Consider the following 24,612-nt stretch of genomic DNA (forward strand, 5'->3'; position numbering starts at 1 on the left):
GTACGTATGAATAAAAAAATGTATAAAAAAATGTATAATGTTGTTTAAAAATTGAAAACATGTATTTAAACCCATGTAATAAACAAGTTGTTGATCATTGTAAAGTCCTGTGTATGTTGGAATTAATTGCATGTTCATTGAACAATGCAAATGGCGATTTTACCCTTTAATGAGGTTGAATTATGATTTGTCTTTAGAGGACCCACGTCTACATAATGAGGTGTCTACAAAGTCAATTGACTACTAAAAATATAAGCAATTTTTTTTTTTTTTTTGGGTCTGTTTCTAATAATATCAAATTCACTTTACAGTTCTAATTTAAGTATTTCTTGTAAAATGAAAATGACAAAATTTAGTTATGAAATTGGTTATAATCTTAAACTATAACGTTATTCAATATTTTTTTTATTAGAGCTGAATTTTGACAAATCTACTATTGAATTATATATTCTTCTTATATCTTTCATGCTTTTAAAATTTTTAGAAAATTAAAGATCAATAGCTATGATTTTATTAAATTGTTAAAATTATATGTTTATGTAATTTAAAATTATACATAAAATATAAATTTATAAATCATATAATAAGTAATATGTGATTAACACAAACTTTAACATGTATATTAAAAGTATAAAGACATGAAATTTAAAGGTTAAATTTTCAAAAAATATAATAAAATTACAACCAATTTTGTAACTAAACTTTATCAAAATAAATATAAATATAAGAACACTAGTGAGTGTTTGCTATCCTAAAATTCTGTCTCATAAAAACATATGAATATATATAAAACAAAGAAAGAAATGTAATAGTAATAGTTGGTGCGTTGGTCAACGTGGAAGGCAGGTAAAGAAAAGCGCCAATATCTCACCCTAGTTTTCTTTATTCAGCTGCAAAACCTCCCTCTCTAATCAATGTGACCGCGTACTTCCCTCTCATTTCGCCTCCTCTCTCTCTCTCTCTGCATTGTGTTCATGTTCTCTTTGACCCACCCAAACCAACCCAGGTCGCTCAAACACTCCTCAGAAAATCAAATCATGCATGCATGCACCATGTTTCACGTTCAATGAAATCTCTCTCATCTGATCATCTATCTCATCCGTTTTTCATAGATCAAAAAGACACCCATTTTGAAGCTGTTTGTGATTTTTGAGATTGCAAAACATATATGTTTATCTGTATATAAATCTTCTGGGTAGTGGGGAATTGAATTTTGATGAGAGGCCAAAGTAGAAAAAGTAGTGAAAGTAAAAGAAGTAGAAAGCAGCGTATGCATCTATGAAGACAGAGGCAGGGAAGTCTCCTCCACCGCATTACCGCCTGATGCAGTTTTCGGTTGAGCTTCGTCTTCTTCTCCGCTTTCTTTACAGATGGAATGGCAGATCCTGTTAGTTCTGCAAATCATGAGCGTGACGTTGAGCAAGTCAGTTCTCTCCTTTTCCCTTTATTAATTCTCTCTTTGTTTCCCCCCACAAAACTGCAGGATTTGTGATTTTCTCCAATCTAATGTTTCATGTAACATGGGTTTTGTGAAACGATAGTCCGAAGAGTTTTTTTTTTGGAACAATGTACAAATCCTGTAGAATGGGGAAGAAGTATGTTCTCAAAGAGGTTTTAAATGAATCTCAAGAAATATCCAGGGTCAAATCTTTAGATGTAAACCTGTTCAATATGCACACACTCCATATAAAAAAAAGAGAAGGTAAAACTTAGGAAAATATTTTAGGTATGGTATATTAGATTCCCCAATTAAAAAAAATTAAATATCTGGTTATATTTACCAATAAAATATAGTATATCATGTCCAAAGACTGTTGATATTGAATTTGAATTTAGTTGAGAAATTGAGATATCTAAGTTTTACCCTAAAATCAAATTGCAAAAAACCAATTCTGGAAAAATTGAATTGTTACATGGCGATATTACTATGGTAACGACTATATGAAAGTATTTATAGACATAATTAGAATAATTGTTAAATATTTAATTTCATTATTTTATAACAATTTAAATTTTTGAGAGAATTGGTAGCTAGTGGCCTTGAGCCCACACATAAAGGAAGAGTGTTAAAATAATAGTTAAATAATTAAATTCTTTATTTCTTCACAATTTTAGCTTTTGAGTAATCAGTAATTTATTAATATTTAATTTGGCAATCAAAGCAATGTCTGTTAAAGAAATCCTGGCTCTGAAGTAAAGTCAACAGGGAAAGATAAAGTTATGTAAAAGGCTTTTCTTCCAAATAAATCTTTTAAAAAAAGAAGATAAAACTTTAAACTTTTCTATTGGTTTTTTGTAAAATTCGTTATTGTGTATAGCAATTTTGTAAAGTTATTATTATGTGAAGTGAATTGTTGTAGTAGAAAGCATAGAATTCTAGATGTAATAGGTGTTGCATATGTAGGAAAGATATGTATAATGAAACTATACTTTCCTAATCGTAATATTACACTGATCATGAGTAATCTCAGAGTCACATGTTGTGTAATAGGGAATAAAGTAATTATAACTCTGACTATGGAACCAGAGATGAAAAACACACCCAAAAGAAAAAAAGAAAAAAAAATCCTTAACTTTTAGTCAAACCAAAAAGTTAACAACTAGCACATATAATTAGGAATGAAAAATTGAAATTGAAGAACTACCATACAGAAATGAACAGCATCTATTACTTCTGTGTTGAATTAGAAAAGGTGAACAAAACAGATAGTATTAACTAATTGACAAAATTCTTGATAAAATAATACCTAGTTATATTCACTGAAAGTATTCAAGCCCAAAAAAACAAAGAAAGGTTCACTGAAAGTATCGATTCAGGAACTCTTAACTCTTAGCGAATCTGATGCTACAGTATTATAAGAGCCTGCTGTTTCACTAGTTATTTCTTGTTACATGTTTTACAAACCTTGGGATTGGGATATTTGAGTCCTTATCTTATTTTTAATCTTTTGATTTTCTTTTTCACCTGTTTTGAAGGCAATCATTGCTTTGAAAAAAGGTACTCAGTTAATCAAGTATAGCCGACAAGGGAAGCCTAAGTTTTGCCCATTCAGAATTTCTGCGGTGAGTTATTCTCTATAAGTATGGATATTATTTCATCTCTTAAAATTCTTCATTCTAGACATGATGTGCCATTTATGGATAGACCATTATCAGATGACAAGAAGAAAAAAAAATGATCCAGATTTGATTTTTTTAGAGAGATGGCCCTTTTAATGAAGGCTGAAAAATATTTCATGCATCAGCATGCAAGTGATATTTGCTTAATGATGAAGCAATTAGAATTTGTGCTTGCTGTGATTCTTAGTAATGTGTCATGTTTGTTGGATACTATATGCATGCAGAAAAAATTAGGATTTCTCAATTCGGATGCCATACAGATTTGATGCCAAAAAATCGTTGCTTGCTTTATAATGCTCTCAAAGTCTATAATTTCACCCATGTTGAGGGTTCTCCTTTTGTTTGTTGTTGGTTTCATATACTCAACTTCAAATTCAGGCAGCTTATGTGAACTTTCCATAATTTACTAATGAACTGAATTTGAATGATTTAAGTTATAGTGAAACATGTATTTATGTATATCTTTGGTGGGGGTAAACACATACATATGCATTTGTGATGCAAGCGAATTTGAATTCCAAACTTGCTCGTCTATTATGTTCTATATGCATCAGATTCATCTTCTCCACTATGGATAGTTATGATATCTCAAGCGTATGAATGATTTCAAATTTAGTTGTATAAACAGGATGAAACGACACTGATCTGGTTCTCACGTGGAGAAGAAAGAAATCTGAAATTATCTTCCATCTCACGGATTGTCCCTGGACAGAGAACTGTGAGTTAAGATTCAATATAAGTCCACAATTGATGGAACCATCACTTTTTTACTAATAGGTGAAGGATTTTGTTTCCTAAATTTGGCAGGAAATAACTTGTATTTGCAATTCTTTTACAGGCTGTTTTTAGACGATATTTGCGTCCTGAAAAGGATTACTTATCATTTTCACTTCTATATAACAACGGTGAACGATCACTTGATTTGGTTAGTAAAGATCTATTATTCTTCCTAATTGATTTTATTTCAGCTTGATGAGAAGTTTGAATCCAGTGCCTGCACTTGACTTTTCATATTTATAGATCTGCAAGGACAAAGCTGAGGCAGAGGTATGGTTTGCAGGACTTAAGGCATTAATTTCTTCTGGAAAACAGAATATTAGACGTACTAGAAGTGATATTTCTGATGTGAGTTCTCATTCAACACATCTATTTATGATATTAATTTGTTTTTCTTCAATTTGGATGCTTTGTAGGTTCTTTCTTTCTTTCAAAGTCTAATATACTAGGGAGATATGCAGGCCTTGCACTTAATATTGATGTTTATCTTGTAACTAGTCTGCCAAACAATAGAAGAATTGACCCCAGCATCTTGCCTTGAGAATGATTGGTGAACAGTGCCTTCTGAATTTATTGGTGAACAATCTTTTTTTAAAGAAATGTTAATGTCTGAGTTGAATCAAAGGGGTGTTGTAGCAATTGCACAAAACCTTGAGAGAGGTCAAATGTAATTTTTTTTTTTTTCTAATTAAAAAAGTAAAAATTAGCTTGAAGTTGACTCTATTTGGTATTCCATGTCAATTTAACCAGGTATGAAATACAGGGTTATACAAGTAATATTAGATATTGGCTGGGGACATTAAATTTAGTTTGATGATTTCTTTCACACAAACTTGCATTTTAAAGCAATTTCAGAAACACATTGTTGGCTCAGCTATTTTGAACTTTTTTTTTTCTTTTTTCTTTTTTTTGTGGTGATATATTCTTAGAGCATCTAACCTATAGCCACTTGTTTCTGTTTAAGACACATGAAGGTGGTAGCTTTACTCCGAATAGTCGTCCTTTTGGTGCAACTCTAGATTTCACTTCAAGTATTTCCCGAAGCAGGGCATCTCTTGATTCGAATTCTCGTGAATCTACATTTAGTTCAAAAAGCTCAGATGTGGGGTCAAAACGTGCAAATATGCAACTAAGAACAAGTACTGGAGATGGTGTCCGTATTAGTGTTTCAAGCACTCCTAGCTGTTCTAGTGGAGGATCTGGACCAGATGACATAGAATCGTTGGGTGATGTTTATGTGTGGGGAGAGGTTTGGAGTGATGGGATTTTTCCTGATGGCTCTGTGAGCCCAATTCCTATTAAAACTGATGTGCTGATCCCTAGGCCCTTGGAGACAAATGTTGTTCTTGATGTTCATCAGATTTCTTGTGGTGTGCGGCATGTTGCTCTTGTAACAAGGCAAGGTGAGGTTTTTACCTGGGGGGAGGAATCTGGAGGAAGACTTGGTCATGGGATTGATAAAGACTTTAGCCACCCTCGTCTTGTTGAGTTCCTAGCAGTTACTAATATAGATTTTGTTGCCTGTGGAGAGTTTCATACATGTGCTGTATCTACATCAGGTGATTTATTTACTTGGGGTGATGGTACCCATAATTCTGGACTTCTTGGTCATGGCACAGATGTTAGTCATTGGATACCTAAAAGGATTGCTGGTCCTTTAGAAGGACTTCAGGTTTTATCTGTTGCATGTGGCACTTGGCATTCAGCATTGGCAACTTCCAATGGAAAAATGTTCACTTTTGGTGATGGAACATATGGTGTTTTGGGACATGGAGATCGCGAGAGTGTTCCATATCCCAAGGAGGTACAATCACTGAGTGGACTGAAGACTATTAAGGTTGCATGTGGAGTATGGCATACTGCAGCCATTGTAGAGGTCATGAGTCAGTCTGGTGCAAATGTTTCATCTAGAAAGTTATTCACCTGGGGTGATGGTGACAAAAATCGTTTGGGCCATGGAAACAAGGATACTTATCTTCTTCCCACCTGTGTCTCTTCACTTATTGACTATAACTTCCACCAGCTGGCTTGTGGACACACCCTAACTATGGCCCTCACAACATCAGGTCATGTTTTTACCATGGGTGGCACTGCATATGGTCAGCTAGGCAACCCATTATCTGATGGAAGGGTACCTTGCTTGGTACAAGATAAACTAGTAGGTGAATTTGTTGAAGAAATATCTTGTGGGGCCTATCATGTTGCTGTCCTGACATCTAGAAGTGAAGTATACACTTGGGGGAGAGGCGCCAATGGAAGATTGGGACACGGAGACATAGAAGATCGGAAATCTCCAACACTAGTTGAAGCTTTAAAAGATAGACATGTAAAAAATATCTACTGTGGCTCAAATTTTACTTCAAGTATATGCATCCATAAATGGGTCTCTGGAGCAGACCAATCAGTTTGCTCTGGTTGTAGGCAAGCATTTGGTTTTACTAGAAAGAGACACAACTGTTACAATTGTGGACTGGTGCATTGCCATGCTTGTAGTTCCAGAAAAGCATTGAAAGCAGCATTGGCTCCAACTCCTGGCAAACCCCATCGTGTATGTGATGCTTGCTTTGTAAAACTTAAAGCTGCTGAGGCTGGTAACGCTTCTAATGTAAGTAGAAAAATTACAGCCCCTCGTCATTCAATAGATAGCAGCAGGGAAAGATTTGAAAGGGGAGAAGTAAGGTCTTCAAGAATTTTGCTGTCTCCCACTTCAGAACCAGTCAAATACCTTGAGATCAATTCAGGAAAGCATGGTTCCAGATCTTTATCTCCTTCTGTAGTCCGAACTTCCCAAGTTCCATCACTTTTACCACTGAAAGATATTTCATTTCCAAGTTCGTTAAGTGCTCTTCAAAATGCTTTCAGGCCTGTTCTGCCATCATCGCCTCGTTCTTCTCTAAACTCGAGACCTGCTTCACCGTACTCTAGGAAACCAAGCCCTCCACCCTCAGCCACTCCTGCATTTTCTAGGAGTCTTATTGATAGTCTCAGGAAGACAAATGACCTCCTGAATCAAGAATTATCAAAGTTGCAGAACCAAGTACTAATCATGCGCCTTCTGTAAATATTATGTTCTTTGATGCATCTTTCTATTACTTTATTGGCTTGTAATTGAAAAACGTGAAGCTGTTGCTCAGAAATAACTAATTCGTTCTTTTTCTTCTCTCCTTCACTTCAGGTGAAAAGTTTGAAGCAGAAGTGTGATGCTCAAGACTTGGAGCTTAAGAATTTAAATCAAAATGCTAAACGAGCTGCTTCATTTGCTGAGGAGGAATCTTCCAAAAGTAGAGTAGTTAGAGAACTCGTCAAGTCTGTTGCAGAACAGGTATTTTAATTACTAAATATCCAACTTTGTAAATGATATTGAGGGGTCTTTCATATATAAAGAATGTCCCCAGTGGTAGCACAATTGCTACATTAACAAAAATAATAAGGAAAATGATTTCCTATAGGATTGGGAATTGAAAATTACTGTAATTTTGGTGAAACATTATAATCACGAATTTGGGATTCATCCAAGACATCCTTTTCCCATTTCACAGTTAAGAGCTGATTGAGGCAGCTTACAGTGGCTGCTGTAATTCTCAACTGTAAACTAAATAATCTCAGCATACAACAAATACGATCTGATGTTCCCACAGAAAATATTAGAAGAATCATCGAAAAGGTTCAATGTGCTCTGACACCAGTGTATATTACAACCTTTTCTTTACTCGGAATTTTTTAATCAATTTGGGATGTCAGATATATTTTAAATGCACCAAATGTGTACCTATTAGTGGTAACAAGTACTCATGTAATTAAACCAACACTATACAAATTGCTGATTAAAAATATGTAAAGAATGCTTCAAAAAGGAAAAAATAAATTGATTAAAAGGTGCATTTGTTCTTTTTTTGGGGGGTGGGGGTTGACTCCAAGTTCAGTTTTTCATTAAAACATACCTCATCATTTGAAAAATGTTAATCATTGATTTTTTTTTTTTTTTTTTTGAAGTTATTTTTTTTCAAACTCTATCTGACATCAAGAAATTATGAGAAACAGACTGATCAGTGAATAATGTGGAACCTCCTAGCTCATTTGATTATCATATGGACTACATCAAGGATTATTTGATAAAGTTTTTATTTCTTTTTTTGGGCCAAATTATTTTGAAACGATTGAACTCCTAGTTTAGGCAAAATTATTATTTACTTGATTATCTTTGGTAATAATCTGTTTAGATTAGGTCAGCTCTTTCATATTGCAAAATCTAAGTGGCATGAATCCTCTCTTATGACAGGAAATTTGTGATAATGATTTAGTTATTAGTGAATCATGCTAATTAGACTGTGTTCATACTGCAATTCTTGACCAGCTAAAGGAAGTAACAGAGATGCTGCCTCCAGAGGTTTCAGACAGTGAAACTTTTAATGCCATTCATTCTCAAGTTGAAGCTCTTCTACACACAACTTCAACATCTCATCATTCTTCTCTCACAGTCCTTGAGTCTCTTAAAGTGAAAGACAAAAGGACGCACAGTCATGTAGATGTTGCAAGGGTTGCGGACGTGTCCCAGAATGGGAGAAATTCTCTTCAAGAGAGTAATAGATCATCTGGTTCTAATACAAGAGGTGCTATATCTCATCATAGCGCAGAACATGGCTCAATATCAGATGAATCTTCAACAATGAGGAATGGAAAGAAAGAGGTTATTGAACAATTTGAGCCTGGTGTTTATGTTACTGTCATTCTACTTCAAAACGGTACAAAAATATTCAAGCGAGTGAGATTCAGGTACTTGAGTAAATATTTATCTAAATTAAAGTAGAAAATTCACTTTTACATAGAATGTGTGTTTGCGCGTGCGCGTGCATGCATGTGCACGTGTATGTATGTATGGTTCTCAAAATTTTTTTTTTTTTTTTTTCAGCATGTTTGAGTGTGTGTGTGTGTACTGTCCACTGCATGTAAGCTAACCATCCAAAAGTAAAAATTATATTCAACATATTTTCTGTCATGCGGATATGGTTGGCATGTATGAGGCTCTCAATTAAGTATAATATTGTTTACGTTTGATATGGGTCTAATGCAGACATAGCTCCATTCAGTTGGTATTGCTTGTATTTGTCTGTTCCCGTGTGTTTCCACCATTTCTAATTAGTAAATTATTGTTGATAACTTAATGCAACTCAATGAGTTCAATAATCTTTCATGCAACATTTCTATTTTATGTCACTTCACTACATCTGCATCCTCAATTTCTCCAGTAAACGAAAATTTGACGAGCACCAGGCAGAAGATTGGTGGAGTAAAAACAAAGATAGAGTGCTTAAGAGATACTGTCCACCAACAGCAAGCCCTGCTTCAATAGGATCATCTAGCACTCCAGTGCCTGTTGATGAGGGATCACCTAGCACTTATGCACCTCCTGCTGATGAAGGATCATTTAGCACTTCAGTTCCTGTTGATGAAGGATCATCTAGCACTTCAGCACCTGCCGATGAAACTCCAGCACCTATAGAGGAAAATAATGAGGCATTGGCATCTTCCCAAACTTAATTTCATAACTTAGTCTCTCCTGCCAATGCCGTGTAGAAAGTTTATGTATGTTGCGACCTGCTTTAGAATAGTGGCATTGACTATCCATTAGGTTTAAACATATGCTTGTTCAGAACAAATTAGGGAGGACTTCATTTCCGAAATTGGTACAAAAGAACAAACTCCTCATTCAAAGTGGAGAAACAGGACCATGAAGGTCATGTAATTTAGATTAAAAGCTTACCTGTTATTCTTTAATTCATTTTATTTTTCTATTCTTTTGTCTGCTACACTATTTTTGGCTCTTGGTGATTGCCATTGTCATTGTACAGTATGTGAATTCCCTAGGTTTTTACAATGCCACTGTAAAAGCCCGTTTGTGATGTTCTATTACCTGCACAGCACTGTGTATGTGTACATCTTTGGGTCAGAAATCCCCTTTGATATTGGAAAATGATGTTCTAGCCCATATTTCTTATATATCAAATTACCAAATCAGGCTGTTTCTCTTTGCCAAAAATGTTGCAAGTCCTATATTTCATATTGTGGGGTCAATGCAGGTATCTTTCACATTTGATGTGGCCTTTCAGGATCTGCAAGACTTCTTGTTGCCACTGAATAATATATTGAAGCTCTTGACGGGTAGTGAATTTTCAAAGAGTTTGATCACCATACTATCATTGTTACTTTACATGGCACCTTCATTTTTTTTTTTTTTGAACGTTAAAATAAATTACCATATCTGTATGCAAATTGACTCTCAAAAATGAAAGGAAAATATCTAACAATGTGATTCACATCAATAAATAAATAAAAAATACAATGTAAAAAAAAGCTTAAACTTAGTAATTATAGGTTATCTCAAGAAGTGTATGTAGACATCATCCAAAAAATAAAAATAAGTGTATGTAGAGTGTAGCCAGATTCAGAAATTATATATATATATATATATATATATATATATATATATTTTTTTTTTAATTTAGAATTCAGATTCTTAAATTTCTATTGTTAGGTAAAAGTAAAAAATTCTCCTTATCGTTCCGCCTTTGCCTGCTTCCACTAAAATTCTCTGCTAGATCATACTACGTACTCAACCACTAAAACCAAAACTTGTGCACCCAAATCCTAACTGAAGTTTTAGAAAACTGTAAATATCCAACATATATAGTTTAAGAAGGATAAGTTATCTTGCAGCTGTAGCCATCAACCATTTGCAATAAGGCCATATTCGTGGGTTTGGACTTTGGTGATCAAGTAGAAAGAACCAGTTTCAAACTCTAAGCAGCACATATAAAAAGTAGGAACGAATATGATTTATGCAACAGTAATGCTACACATATTTGCTAGAAAAGCCTATTCAAAGGCCTTTTATACACGACTTCAAAGGGACTATGAAGCAGATTTTCTTAGAGTTATTCAAAGAGAACATCAAAACCTACTCCTAGAAAAGAGATTCTACGGTGGTGTCGTAGGGATTAAGAAACTCAACGATTACTTAACCCCACTTTGAAATGAAGGATCTGGGCAATCTTAGTTACTTTTTTGATCTCGAGGTGACTACTTCTGATGATGACTACTATCTCTCTCAAGCAAAATTGACTTAAATCTTAGCTCTCGTGTGGATCTATTGATTTTAAAATTTCTAACACTTCTTGACCCCAATTTCAAGCTTTATATCACTAGTGCCAAGACTCTTCATGATACTACTCTCTATAGGCAAATATTTAGCAGCTTGTCCTAACATTTTTAATGTTGTGCACCTTGTTATAGTCAGTTTGTCTGCCCCACGCTCTGTTCACTTTACTGTTGTTCTCCACACCTAAATGCTATTTGAAAGGCACAACTTTTTATGGGTTTTCTTTACTTCCACCAATGATTTAGTCTTACTTGCCCATTCTGATTTTAATTGCACGAGAGACCCATTAACCGTCCAACAATTACTAGGTATTGTTTCTTATTGTAGGATGCTTTAATTTCTTTGCAAAGTAAGAAGCAAACTGTTATTATTGACTTTCAAGTTCTAGTAGTGGGTTTCAGTTAGCTCAATTGGTAAAAAATTTATGGTTGTATAAAAAATCTGAGATTCAATCCCCGCCTACATCAAAAAACTAATCGGTGTCTTGATTTAATGATAAAAAACTATCATCAAAAGCGGACTCCAAATGTTGAAATTCTCTCCAAAAAAAATATCGTGCTCTGGTTGACACCATTGTTGAACTCATTTGGTTGCACTCTCTTCTCAAGGAAAAGAGCATCTCTATTTCTATTGGCACATTGATTTATTATGCTATTCAAATTACTCATAATGATATCTCTTACAACTAGGCCAAACAAATTGAGATTAATTATCATTTCATTCATCACCATCTTTTCATAATCCCTTCCAACCTCAATATATGCGTCTTCTAAGGAACAACTTGCTGAAATTCTCACCAACACTCTTTCTCTTGGTTGCTTTCTACTGTTTCCATCCAAACTTAAGCTGGTCTTAGAGTGTGACCTTAAATTTGTGCGAGATGTTAGATATATTAGTAGTTGGGAGCCTAAATGTGTTACAAAAGCACTCACATCAGTGGGTGTATAATAGAAAAAAAGTGTAAAATTTACATAGTTTTGTCTAAAAAAACCCACATCAGTCAATGTAATGTGAGAGGATTTTGGATAGTGAGTAGAGGTGTGCACAAACTGATCGCCACCACACCGAAAAACGAATTAACTAATGGAGCCAAACACAACAAGTGAAGATTGTGACTTGCTTCAACACCAATGCAGTGAAGTTGTCGGAGACAAAATACAAAAACCGAAGCAAAACCAAACCAATCCCACATTTATCACACTATATATTAAAACTCAAAAATACTCAGTTTCTCTCGCCAAACTCTCTCTCTTATAAAACTCACTAACTCAGAAATTGATAAGTCTCTCTCTCTCTCTCTCTCTCACCAAACCTTAGCCGCCACCGCTGATTGATCTTTTCTCTCTCCTCAAGATACATATCTAAACACAAAAAATTAACTTACCTAAGATTGAAGCTTATGAGTGTGGTGGTGTCAAAGATCAAAGCTTAAGGAGAGAGAAAAGATTGATAGCGGACCGCATTGTGCACAGCCTTAAAAGTGAGAATGGAAAATAGAAAATGTAGGTTTTTGTACTAAAATAAACATGAATTTTTGCACAAGTGGATGCGAATACTCTAAGCCCAACTTTGTAAAGTCTAACGTACAAAACAAGTTACTTAGTCCACTAGGATTAGAATAAGGTTAGTTTAGGTTCTCCATAAATACTCTCAATTGTATGGCAGTAAATAGTGATCAATTTAGTCTTATTCTCTTCCCAAAAACATGAACCATTTTACCATCTTGTAATAAGTGTTTGGTAGTTCATAAAATTATAAAATAGAATTAAATGGAATGTATTTTTTTTCTCTATTATATTTTGAATTTATAAAATAAAGGATGAAAAGGAAAAAAAATGTGTATTTATTATTATATTTGTATTTTCTTAAAATACATATAAATATTCTTTTCTTTAAAGGAACATAATGATTAAAATATAAAATGAATTGAATGAAATTTTTTATTGAAAATTTTGTGTTTTTGCTAAGTATGAATTAAAAAAAATTGGAAAGCAAATAAAGATATAATTCTAATACTATAGATTCATATTATATTTGTATTTCCCGCTTTAAGATAGAGATAAAATTGATATTTTCTTCTATTTTATTAAAGGAATTAATTGTTACTCTTTTTTTTTTTTTTAGGAATTGAAATTCTTAACAGGAAATAGGATAGGATGAATATTCGTTTGTATTCATGTGTGTTTGGCTCTAGCTTAAAAATACAGTTTATTTTACTATTCAGTTTATTTTTGCTACTATTCGCGGCCCCACTGCACTTTTTGATACTATTTATGAGTCTTACTGTACTATTGCATCTAACTTTTATCTTTATGTACTTTCAGCAAAAAGTTTTCAATTTCAACAAAATAAGCGGATCCTAAACAGACCCTTCATTTAAGGGTTTCGTACTAAACTCATAAACATGATAATATATAAATATTGCAACAACAAAAATTTTCCATTCCATTTTCCTTTCAAAAGAATCAATATATTCTACTTCATTCCATTCCCCTCCCCCCTTTATTTTCTATTATATTTTTCTTTCTATTAAATCTGGCTAATGAATTAGGTCGATTGGATTTGAGTTCAACCAAACTGGGTTTGTGTTAGATCGGGTTTTGGTCATAAGCAAATGTCCTAAACAAGTTACGAAACCTATTACCCTAACTCAATCTTTTACAAATCAAATCAACTTCATATGACCAATATTTTTTTTTACATGAAAAAAATGATAATGTAAAATAAAATAAAATAACCTAACCACATTATCTTTGTCTCCCTTTTAATACATAAGAACAAATAAACAAAAATATTTAAAAATAAATGTTAAATGATACATAAAATTTTAAATTTTCACAGGGCAAATAATACGTAAAATACTTAAGGTTATATAGTCCAAATTTGTTCACTAATCTTATCACCACCACTAAACATAAAAAGAAAACTAGATGTGGACCATATCGCATTATCAACCTTGTTAGATACATCTGTTGTATGTAAATTATAAATAAAGTCAAAATACTTACAAAGATACAGAATATGTAGTGTGCATTTGTCCTTGGCTTATTTGACTCTATATTGATTTTTTTTTTTGGTTGCTAAAATTAGGTTAAACTATACTTGCACTTAAAAAAAAATTAAAAAAGTGAAAAAAGTAAGATTTAAAAAATTGACTTTAGCAAAATAATAATAATAATAAAAAATTAATTGCTCATCTCAAAAGTTGGACAAAAACTGACAGGTAATTTTTTTTTTTTTTTTTAAAATAACATGTTAGGTAAGAAAATCATAATTAATACAATCAAATTGCATTTCTCTCGACTCAATTGCAGTTTTAGATCCAACAATGTAAATATTCATATTTGAGAATTGCACCTCAAGTTGACATGTTATTTTGTCAAAATTTCCAACTACCAATTTTTAATATAATATTAGAATACAATGAAAATGAGTTAATAGATTGACAAAGTTTAGCTACAAAATTTGTTGTAGTCTAAGACTACAAACTTACTCAATATCTTTTTATTGGATGTAAATTTTGACAAATCAACCATTGGATTACACTTTCTTCTTATATCCCCCATACTTGCAAAATTTCTAGAAAATTAAAGTTTAATAACTATGTCATCAATAAATCGCTTAAATTGCAAGTTTTTGTTGTTTAAAATTATGCATAAAATATAAACTTATAAATCATATATAAACAAAATTCGATTGATACAAAATTTGACATGTGTATTAAGAGTATAAAGAACAAGTAATATTGCGGTTGGATTTTCAAAATATGTAATAATATTTATTTTATTGAGTAAGGTTGTAATCTTGAGGTTATAACCAATTTTGTAGTTAAACTTTGTTCTTAATAAATAAATAAAATTTTGTAACTATAACTATTTTATCACATAAACTAGAAATGTAGATTACTTAGCTATTAAAAAAAAACCCTCTCAAAATGAGAAGTTGGTTCGAGTTGATCCTCTTCTTTTTTATGGGTCCAAAAATTTATGACTCATACCTTTTTTTTTTTTTTTGGGGGCAAATTAATAGACTTGAATTCAATTTTGTCAATAAATTTTTTTAGTGCATTCATTTTAAATATATAACATAAAGAAATATATGATAAGTTATAATTGGTGTAACACCGAAATAGGAGAGAAGATTTGTATCCAATCATATTACATTGATTCGTTGGGCATATTCCCGTTCATATTTATAAATTATTTCTTTCTCAAAAAAAAATATTTATAAATTATTCATTACAAGCTATGTATTATGCCTTCTAAATTCATATATCTCTCAAAGTCTCACCTAATAATTAATCCATGGGTCCTAAGTCCTAACCCAACTTCAATGATTATTGCCTTGATTAATTCCTTTCCAATCAAGCAATTTCTGACGTGTCACCACAGTTTCTTTGTCCAACGGTACCTCTCCCAACTCTTGAATTCAATGCCAAAAATTTCTAAAATAAAATTAAAAAAGAAAAAGACTTTATATACTGAGATTTTTTTTTTCCTTTGCCCTTGCCTCTTTGAAGTTTGAATCTCTCAAACTCTTATTTGCTAAGCAATCAAAGATTCAAACCCAATTTTTCCTTAAAAAAAAAAAACCCAATTATTATTTTTTATTAATTTGTAATAATTTAATATTAAAAAAAATACATACATAGATTTTTTTTTGGTTTCCCACCGTGTATCAAAGCTTTCAACCAGAGTGTATCTATATTTAGGATTGGAATCATTTTGGAGCAATCTCTTTGGATAAAGCGTTGTAAGTAACACCCTTTGCTCCTATTCATTAATAAAGCTCTCCCATCTTACGATCTGTATATATTTATTCTGGGAAAAAACAAATTCTTTCAAAAAACACAAAAAGTTGCAAACTTTCCTGGAAAAAATATATATTGAATTAAAAAAAAAAAATTGGAAAATGGGTCAACAGCAATCCAAGGATGAGTTGCTCTACCAGCAGGTGAGTTATGGCAACGCAGAGGGAATCAAATCTCTTCGCAGAGAAGGTGCAGGCCTTGAGGTAATACTATTATTATTATCATTATTTGTTAATCACTATTTCCACCACCACCAAATCAATCTGACTTTTTTTCAATTTTATTTAATATGAGTTTCCTGTGATTGCAGTGGGTTGATAGAGAGGGAAAAACCCCTTTGATTGTTGCGTGTATGAGCCCGGAGCTTTATAATGTTGCTAAAACTTTGATAGAGCTCGGTGCCAATGTCAACGCGTATAGGCCAGGTGAATTTTTTTTAGTATTATTATAAAAAAAAAAATAGTTTTTGGGATCTGGGTTTTATTTGATTTCATTTATTATTGGTAGAAATGATACAAGTTGATTACTCTTTGTTCTGGGGTTTAGTTGTTTTTTGCTAGACTTATGAAATTAAGAGAATTATGCTTAAAAGTTGGTAAGGTGAAGCGGCAAGAGCCTTGTAGCTCAGTGCTATAGACTGGTCTCCGTTACGACTCCTCCCCCATTTGTTGTAACGATTGAATTATTTGAAAAAATAAATAAGTAAGAAAAGCTATGGTGAAGTTGGATTTTGGGTTTGAAACAACTATGTCCACTTTGTGTGATGACTGATAAGTGATACCCACTAAACAAACATTAAGAAGAAAACAAGCCTTGGATCTTGCATTCTCTTCTGTTACTTTATTTAATACATTACACACTATTTGGCTAAACATGGTTGGTTTTTTAAATGTTTAATGCTTAAGTTATGTGCAGAAACTCCTCTTTAGTGCTTAATAGCTTGCCTTTGTTAATTAGTATTTATATATGTGCACTTGATTCATCTTGGATTCACTGCATCTGTCATTTGTTTTAATGTGTTTTAGGTCGTCGTGCTGGGACTGCTTTACATCATGCAGCTAAAAGAGGCCTTGAAAATACTGTGAAGTTACTACTTTCACATGGAGGTGTGCTGTACTACATTTGAATTAGCAAAGATTTTTTTTTGTAATATCAGTTGATTTTAAATCTTATAGTACAGTGAAAAATATCATGTTTATGGCCACTTTCTGTACATTAATAGATGATTTTGCTGTCATAAATTTCAGCGAATGCATTGTTAATGAATGATGATTGTCATAGTGCTCTTGATGTTGCTAGAGTGAAGGGGCACAGCAGTGTTGTTCGTGCTATTGAGGTATACTTAAATTTTACTGTATTTTCATCCTAATATTATACAAATTCTAGTGTTTGTCAAGAATTTTCCCTTCCTTTTCTTATCTTTAAGCATTTTTTTTTCTTGTTTTGTAGAGTCATATTTGCTTATTCTCTGGTTGGCTGCGGGAGTTTAATGGACCAGGTTTTCTTGAAATACTGGCGCCTGTGTTAGTCACAAGAAAAGTGTAGGTTTTGTGGGATATCCTGTTCACTTATTTTTGTTTATCCATTTTTGCTTATGCCCCCCCCCCCCCCCACCCCACACGTGCACACACAAAAAAAGAAACAAGTTGTCTTGGCTTCGTAATAGAGCCAAATGGCTAGGCTTTCATTGACTCAATTTGCAATTTACCCCTTTTTTTTTTATTGAGGAATTATTATTACATTTTTTGCAGTTGGGTTGTTGTTCTACCCTGTGGTGCTCGTAATCCTACAAAGCCTTTCAAGTTGGAGCTTGCCATATACCCTAGTTTGCAGGTATAACAAAATTTAACCAGAGAATTTGATTCATATAAGATGTAGTTTCTATATTTTTATGCTTTTTCCATTGCAGTTAAGACTTATGGGTCTTGTTAGGTTTTAGATTCCTGTAAACTAGATTGTTTAACCTAATTAATTAACCAAGTGGATACTTAGGTTTATTATTCAAATCTAGGTCAAACAAACATAAATCATATATGTAAAGCAATGGAAATATAAAAAACACAATGATATGATCACCCAGGAAATATATGTGCAAGTGTAATAGTAAAATTGTTGACCATCTAGTCCTTCATTGCTCGGTTGTTTTGGAGTTGTGGGATATGATTTTTGGTTTATTTGGAGTTTGTTGGGTTATGCCAATGTTTGTTGGTGGGCTATTTGCTTGCTGGCAAGGTCGTTTTGGTCACCATCGTAATGAAGATATTTGGATGATTGTTCCTCATTGTTTGATGTGGCGTATTTAGAAGGAGAGAAATAGTAGGTGTTTTGAAGACATTGAGCATTCTAAGCCTGATCTCAAGCTTCTATTTTTCAAAACCTTATTGGACTGGTACTCTGTGTGGAAAAACCATCATTTTTCTTCCATTTTGGATTTGCTTGATGTTTGTAATGTTTATATTTGATTTGTTCCCCCCCCCCCCCCCCTTATACTCCTTGTGTACTTGGGTGTCTCTCTCTTTTTGATTTCAATATTGTTACCTATCAAAAAAAAAAAAAATGATCACCCAGGAAAATCAAACCGGTAAAAAACCTAGGGACGATTTAACCTAGCTATCCTCAAGGTAAAAAGCAAATTTACTATAAAGAATTAAAGTTTACATTAAGACTTAGATCACTAACATCCTATTGCTACTACGCGTAGAACTTATTACCACAACCCTATGATAGCTCCGAATCCACGGACTATTTCTTTCCTTGGCCTTTGCAACACAAGCACCTACACTTGTGACTTTGAGACTCCACTCAAAGGTTTATCAACACAAACTATTCTGTTTGTGACTCCAAGACCACCTTTGAAGGTTTAGATCATCAGCACCTTTGATGACTAGAGAAGACAGCAACTTCTACAACACCGATCTTGAGATTCTTCAAGGAATAACACCGGTAGAAGATATGAGAGAGCTTTTTGGGTACAAAACCCTAGATACAAAAGAGGCACACTCTTCTCTCTCTGAAAAGCCTTATAAAAATGTGCTTATGGTTTCCTTTATATACCAGAAGAAGTAAATTTGAAATCCTAATCCTTAATGGACTTGAATTGTTGTTGGACCGAACTTAAAATTTTGTAGATACATGTTTTGATCGGTCGAGCTTGTCTTTCGATCCGTCGAACCAGGCAAATTTCGAATTCTTCTTTCTGCAGTTTGTATGTTCTTGAATCTTGACTTGTATCACCTTGAACATTGTTTAATAATACCTATAGGCTCTAGGATCTATATTTAGACAAGTTTGTGTTCACTGTTTGCCAATTGTTCTAAACTTTTAGAACCTAACAGCTCTGTTTAAGCTCTCTTATTAGGATGCTTATAAATGTAAATAACTTTTTAAGCTCTAGATCAAGTCTAGTTAATGCTTTTGAACTTTAATAGTCACCTTCAGATTCATATTTGTCTTTTGTAAGTGCATTCCTCAATATTGATTTATGAGTTTAGGCTTACAAATAGGTTTTCAAGTTCAATGTGGTTATTTTTAATGATTTGCAGTATTAAATTCTTGGCATATGTTTTTCCCATTTTCCCTAGGATTTCAGTTTTAAAAGTTTTTATATTCTTCTTCTTGGTTTCTTTTTGTTTGTGCATATATATATTTGAAGAGTTTCCCTTGGCATCAATTCATCCAACTTAGAAATTAGGATCAAGATTGATGCACTTTGTAAATATCATATCTCAGTGCCAACCATACTCTCAAATGTGCTATCACTTCTTGGTCTTTTATTTGTTCAATCAAATTGTAAATTTGCAAGGTTCTTATGGGCATTTCTCTCATGAGTGGATCATGCCTGCATCATTCTCATACTATAGCTATCCTCCAAGGTACTCTGGCCTAGAGTTGGTGAAAGCACAAAAGCCTTCTGGATTGTAAGCACATGCCTGATTGAAGTAAAGCACAAATTTTTCAAAAAAGTAATAAATTTGAAAATAATTATTAATGGACTATTCAATGAAGTTATCAACTAATCTTATGAAATTTAAATATAGAATATTATATAATTCTCTTGTACTTTCCTAAATATACACACCAAGAATCAGCCTCAAAAATTAGAGGTAAGGTTACGTATCAACTACCTCTCTCAGACCTCATAGAAGCAGGAGTCTTGAACACTTAGTAGTTGTATGACCTTACAAAATATATACAACTATGATATTTGATAGCCATGATCAAAATGAAGCACTTGGTTGAATCAAAATATACCCATGAGGCTTTATAAATTAAAAATAAATAAATAACAATACCCATGAGGCAAAGATAAAAAAAGCTCCAGAATGGTAAGTAGGGAGTTCTATGCCTACCATAAGCAACGCATTGCAATCCTAAAGCATATAATCATCTTCCTAATTAACTATAGGACAATCAGCATTTTCATTACAAGATTTGTAAGTGTTGACATTGTTCTCATGTACTTCATCCGAGTAAATAACCTCTCCCTCATTAGTAGTATGTTGTCAACTTGAATCCGTTGCCTCCTTAGTGACCTCTTTCTTGTTCCATGTTGAATCTTTCACCTTCAACTCTAGCAGCTTACAACATTACTCCATGTTAAGTAATTATCATCAAACACAAGATCGTATTCAACACATTCATTGGATTCTTCTTTTCTTCTATTTTCCCAGTTAACCACTCATTGCTATAATTGTATATCTTTCAATATTATTAAGATCTAATGGTTAAATTTAATACGTTTAGTGTATTTAAACAAAGAAAAAGCACAAAAAGGCGTACTCCATGCTTATTAAAAAAGCACAAAAAAGCATGCTTTAGGTGTGCTTTGCTTTAAGCGTAAAAAGCTTCATGCTTTAAGAACAGTTTTACGAATTCAACTCTGGGCCATAGTTCCTCCTGGGTTTCATCACTTCCGTAACTAACCTTGTTTTAATTAGCATGCCTTTGTATCGATTTCCACTTTAAGCCCTGTGTTATTAGAACTATGAGATACCATGGACTTTGTTCCATTTTATTGAGTTTAAAATGAAGCAAATATAGGTACTTAAAAACGATGAAGTAAATATAGTTTATGAAAGTATACCAACTATGATTCTTGTGTTAGCTTTCACAGTTCTATAATATTATTTATGTTTTTAAGTTGTACAATAGATTACTATACCTAATACCTGTTTGAATGGTAGATATTATGCACATTGTTATGTTTTGTCTCTGTTGTTGACTAATTGATATTGATCATTTTCTCACATAGTAATTGATGAATGAGCAGGATGCCCAACCCCGTAAAGTTATTGCATTATGGACAGCCAATTTGGAAGAACCAAAGCTACACCAGTCTGATCCATCAGTGATAATTCAAGATACTTCAACCAGTAATTTCTCATTGCTGACCTTTTCCTTTAGGGATGTTTGATTTGATGTCACATACATGTCCTAGATCCATATCTTAATTGACTTTTATGTCCATGCATAGTCTCAAGAGGCAGGAGGCGGAGACGAAGTCTTTACACCTCCCAAGAGGCGAGGTGTAGGTCTCGAACACATAGGCGTAAGTATAATGGTTGTTAAATTGTTCAAACCTATACTGAAATCATGAAATTGAACAAAACATGTCATTTTTAAAATATTAACAGTAAGAGAATTAAGAAGCTAAAAAACATAAGATATTATGTATCTTCTAAATAGTGATGTAGAAGTTGGGGGTAATATTAAACCCATACCGTTCTCCAGCCTCAATTCATATTAGTCTTGCTTGATAGCCAGGTTAAAAATTGAAGGTTTTTGTGTATGTTGCTGTTATGATTGTGGATTAGCAGCATTGAAATAAGAATGTTTCTGTTTCAGAAACCCGCATTAAGCTTGCACCTGCGAATGAAAGTGACAAGCAACAACTTCAGAGGTTTTGTGATGCATGCAAGGGAATTTCCCAGGTATGATGCACACTTCTTTTATAGATGTTATGCTTCCCTCTGATGTGCTGATAAAAATAGAACTCATACATGATAATTACATGAGATTATGAGACAATTTTTTGAAGAAAAAGTATTTATGACTTGACATCATCAAAATCATTAGATAGCCATGAATAAAATCTTTATGTTAAGTTTAAATATGGAAGCACTCTTTTCTATAATCTGTAAGTTTTGATACCTTCCTTCAGGAAAGTCTCAATAGATAATTATTCTATATGTTTTTAAAACCATTATAACCATAATGCGTAAGGGCGTGGTGGCTGTGATAAGTGATTGGAATATTCCAAGATGAGATCAGACACTATCTATTATGTTTAATGTTTCTGTTTGCCAATTTTAACATGCATTTATTAATTGTCGCCCAAATGACATAAGACATGACGGGTAACCCAATATGAAATAGAATTAACCTTACCGTACATTGAGTTTGCTTCGCTGTTGTGTTCAACAACAATTATTTGGCTATATTATATTTAAATAATGGGTGAGTTGTTGGCCGATAAGTATCGTACACTGTTGTGGCGTAGCTGATGGCGACAACTTAAAAAATTGCATACTGGGCCATTTCTCTGGAAGTCTAGTGGTAATAGAGGCTGTAGTGATGAAAATTTTACTGCAAATATAAGATAACATGAGAGAGAGAGTGAAGATAACCAAATTGGCCCTCATTATTATGTAGTTTCCCTTGCTTAAAATATAAAATAACATTAATCTGAAATTTGAGGAAAAGTGAGGCCATTCAATGTGATAAAAGGACATTTATGCCCTATCATCTACCTTAAGCTAATTTTTCCCCAGTTAGGCTTTCTTTGGAATTCAATTTTAGCTCAGAACTAGCATAGTCTTTTTAATTGGCCTTTCATTATTCCTTGTATCTATTAAGCCTTAACAATACCCTTACCAATACCCTAATATAATTTTCTTTGTAGATTTCATATTGATAAAAATTACTGTTAAGAATTAAATTTAACATTTCTTCTTCAATTACTTGTTCTCTGTCACACGCAGGTTATAAATAAATAACACAACATTTAATGGTCTAACAGCTCAAAGTTGAGCTTGGCTGTCTTGTTTACCTCCTTGCTGCAGACATAATATGTTGTAATGCCTGAAATTTATATATTTGTATTTATATGAATGTGTGTGTTTGTGTCTTTGAGGAATATATTTCTACCTGAGTTAAAGAATAGAAATATGGTCCTACAGTCAAGCCTGTAGCAACAGAATGGTTGCTGATATCTGAGCCTCTATATTCTTGCTTAGGAATGAGCCTCTAAAAGTACTAAACTGATTTTCTCCTCTCTATTCTCTGATGGTTAATATTTTAATTAATATAAAATTCAGAATATAAATATTTTCATAATTTTCACATGGCTAGGAATTTCAAAATATTACTCGAAAATTTCTTTTAAGATCAATGATATTTGCCTTGATCATTGTTCAGATACTTGAATGGTTAGGACATTTATATTTTCTTTTCTTTTTTCCTGTTAATGAATGAATGTTTGGAAAATTGCAGGGAGTGCCTCCTGCATTTTTGCATATTAATCAGACCCCAGTAGCCACTGCACCGCAATCTGCTGAAGATTTTGAAATGGCAATGGCTATCAATGCCTCAATCCAGTCTGTTATGCAGGAGAGACCACCTATTCCTGATGCTCACCCTAGCACTGAAGCAAGTTCATCCATTAGTTGGAATAACTCTGCGAACACTAGCAGTCATAGTGGTTTGGATGTACCAATAGCGCCTGCTCCAAACACAAGTAGTTCTAAGAGGACAGTGCATGAAACTGGCCCTGAAGGCAATTCAAGTCAGCAAAGCCAGAACCACAACATTGTTACTACCACCCAAACAAATCCCACCCCTGGTTCTATCCCTTCAGCTCCACCAATTGCTGATGGGATTATAGAAGATGGTCCTATTCAGTACCCATCAATTGATACCAGTTCTGTTGATGTGTCATCCCCAATTATCGAGGATGCACCTGGTAAAGCAGGTGAAAGGAAAGATGATGGGAGTGCATCATCATGTGTGATATGTTTAGATGCTCCAGTTGAGGGAGCATGCATTCCCTGTGGCCATATGGTTGGATGTATGTCTTGTTTGACCGAGATCAAAGAGAAGAAGTGGGGTTGCCCTGTTTGTCGGGCCAAGATTGACCAGGTTGTAAAGCTGTATGTTGTTTGATCATTGAAGCAGAATGTGGAGAAGCTCTAAATGGTTTGTGGGTTTTGGACACCTTAATATTGTTTACGTATTTCTATAAACAAGAACAGTTTCTTAATTTTGGGAACCTAACCCGAGGGTTTCTGAATATATTGTTGCCTTGCACTGTGCTGTTATAAATATCACTTACCTTCCTTGCAATTATGGGGCTGTAAAAACATTTCTACCTTTTATATATTTATATTGGCCGCCTAAACATTTTCTAAGCTGCATGAACTTTAGCCTAACTCTTATAATTTCTGAACTGTTGAGAGGCAAACTCCCAAGAATTAAAAAATTTAGTGCTACAACCTCTAGGTCTTAAGGAGAGGTCAGTGACATCTCTTGAGCTCAGAGGCAAGGCTTAATACATTGACAAACCATGATGTGGGATTCTAAAGTGAAAAAGAAGAAGTGATTTCATAGCTTTCAATTATGCAGATGAAAAAGAAGTTACAGTTGGATACAGATTAGCCTTCTGCAGTAATAATTACTGAGCTAGTCAGTTTGTTGTACTAGTAACAATACACTTTGCAGTTAGTACCAGTGAAATGAAGCATCAAGCAGGTGT

General features: G+C 33.4%; 2 protein-coding genes across 5 annotated transcripts; both read left to right on the plus strand.

The window, feature by feature from the left end:
• Positions 1–917: 917 nt before the first annotated feature.
• Positions 918–9,806, plus strand: LOC142624002 (PH, RCC1 and FYVE domains-containing protein 1-like). Of its 3 annotated transcripts, none has more exons than XM_075797493.1 (9): positions 918–1,423; positions 2,977–3,063; positions 3,737–3,838; positions 3,959–4,045; positions 4,141–4,245; positions 4,862–6,934; positions 7,073–7,219; positions 8,252–8,670; positions 9,144–9,806. In XM_075797493.1, the coding sequence occupies exons 1-9, from the start codon at positions 1,376–1,378 to the stop codon at positions 9,433–9,435; spliced, it is 3,360 nt and encodes a 1,119-aa protein (XP_075653608.1). In that variant the 5' UTR covers positions 918–1,375; the 3' UTR covers positions 9,436–9,806. The 3 variants fall into 3 exon arrangements, with proteins under 3 accessions (XP_075653608.1, XP_075653609.1, XP_075653610.1); XM_075797494.1 differs by having other exon boundaries at positions 3,749–3,838; XM_075797495.1 differs by lacking the exons at positions 918–1,423; positions 2,977–3,063; positions 3,737–3,838 and having other exon boundaries at positions 3,990–4,045; positions 4,181–4,245.
• A 5,748-nt stretch (positions 9,807–15,554) lies between these two features.
• Positions 15,555–24,268, plus strand: LOC142624646 (putative E3 ubiquitin-protein ligase XBAT35). 2 transcript variants are annotated; one of them, XM_075798303.1, is made up of 10 exons: positions 15,573–16,066; positions 16,174–16,288; positions 16,889–16,969; positions 17,111–17,199; positions 17,313–17,404; positions 17,615–17,696; positions 21,133–21,235; positions 21,337–21,411; positions 21,708–21,793; positions 23,355–24,268. In XM_075798303.1, the coding sequence occupies exons 1-10, from the start codon at positions 15,965–15,967 to the stop codon at positions 24,021–24,023; spliced, it is 1,494 nt and encodes a 497-aa protein (XP_075654418.1). In that variant the 5' UTR covers positions 15,573–15,964; the 3' UTR covers positions 24,024–24,268. The 2 variants fall into 2 exon arrangements, with proteins under 2 accessions (XP_075654419.1, XP_075654418.1); XM_075798304.1 differs by lacking the exon at positions 21,337–21,411 and having other exon boundaries at positions 15,555–16,066.
• The last annotated feature ends 344 nt before the right edge of the window (positions 24,269–24,612 follow it).

This window comes from Castanea sativa, chromosome 2, assembly GCF_040712315.1.
Source record: "Castanea sativa cultivar Marrone di Chiusa Pesio chromosome 2, ASM4071231v1".
Lineage (NCBI taxonomy): Eukaryota > Viridiplantae > Streptophyta > Magnoliopsida > Fagales > Fagaceae > Castanea > Castanea sativa.

Bases quoted from the DNA above. Each gene is read 5' to 3' on its own strand.
- LOC142624002 (XM_075797493.1), top strand. From the start codon at position 1,376: ATGGCAGATCCTGTTAGTTCTGCAAATCATGAGCGTGACGTTGAGCAA. The intron at 3,839-3,958 runs GTGAGTTAAGAT...ATTCTTTTACAG, and splicing joins TTGTCCCTGGACAGAGAACT to GCTGTTTTTAGACGATATTT. The intron at 7,220-8,251 runs GTATTTTAATTA...ATTCTTGACCAG, and splicing joins TCAAGTCTGTTGCAGAACAG to CTAAAGGAAGTAACAGAGAT.
- LOC142624646 (XM_075798303.1), top strand. From the start codon at position 15,965: ATGGGTCAACAGCAATCCAAGGATGAGTTGCTCTACCAGCAGGTGAGT. The intron at 17,200-17,312 runs GTATACTTAAAT...CTTGTTTTGTAG, and splicing joins GTGTTGTTCGTGCTATTGAG to AGTCATATTTGCTTATTCTC. The intron at 21,794-23,354 runs GTATGATGCACA...GGAAAATTGCAG, and splicing joins CATGCAAGGGAATTTCCCAG to GGAGTGCCTCCTGCATTTTT.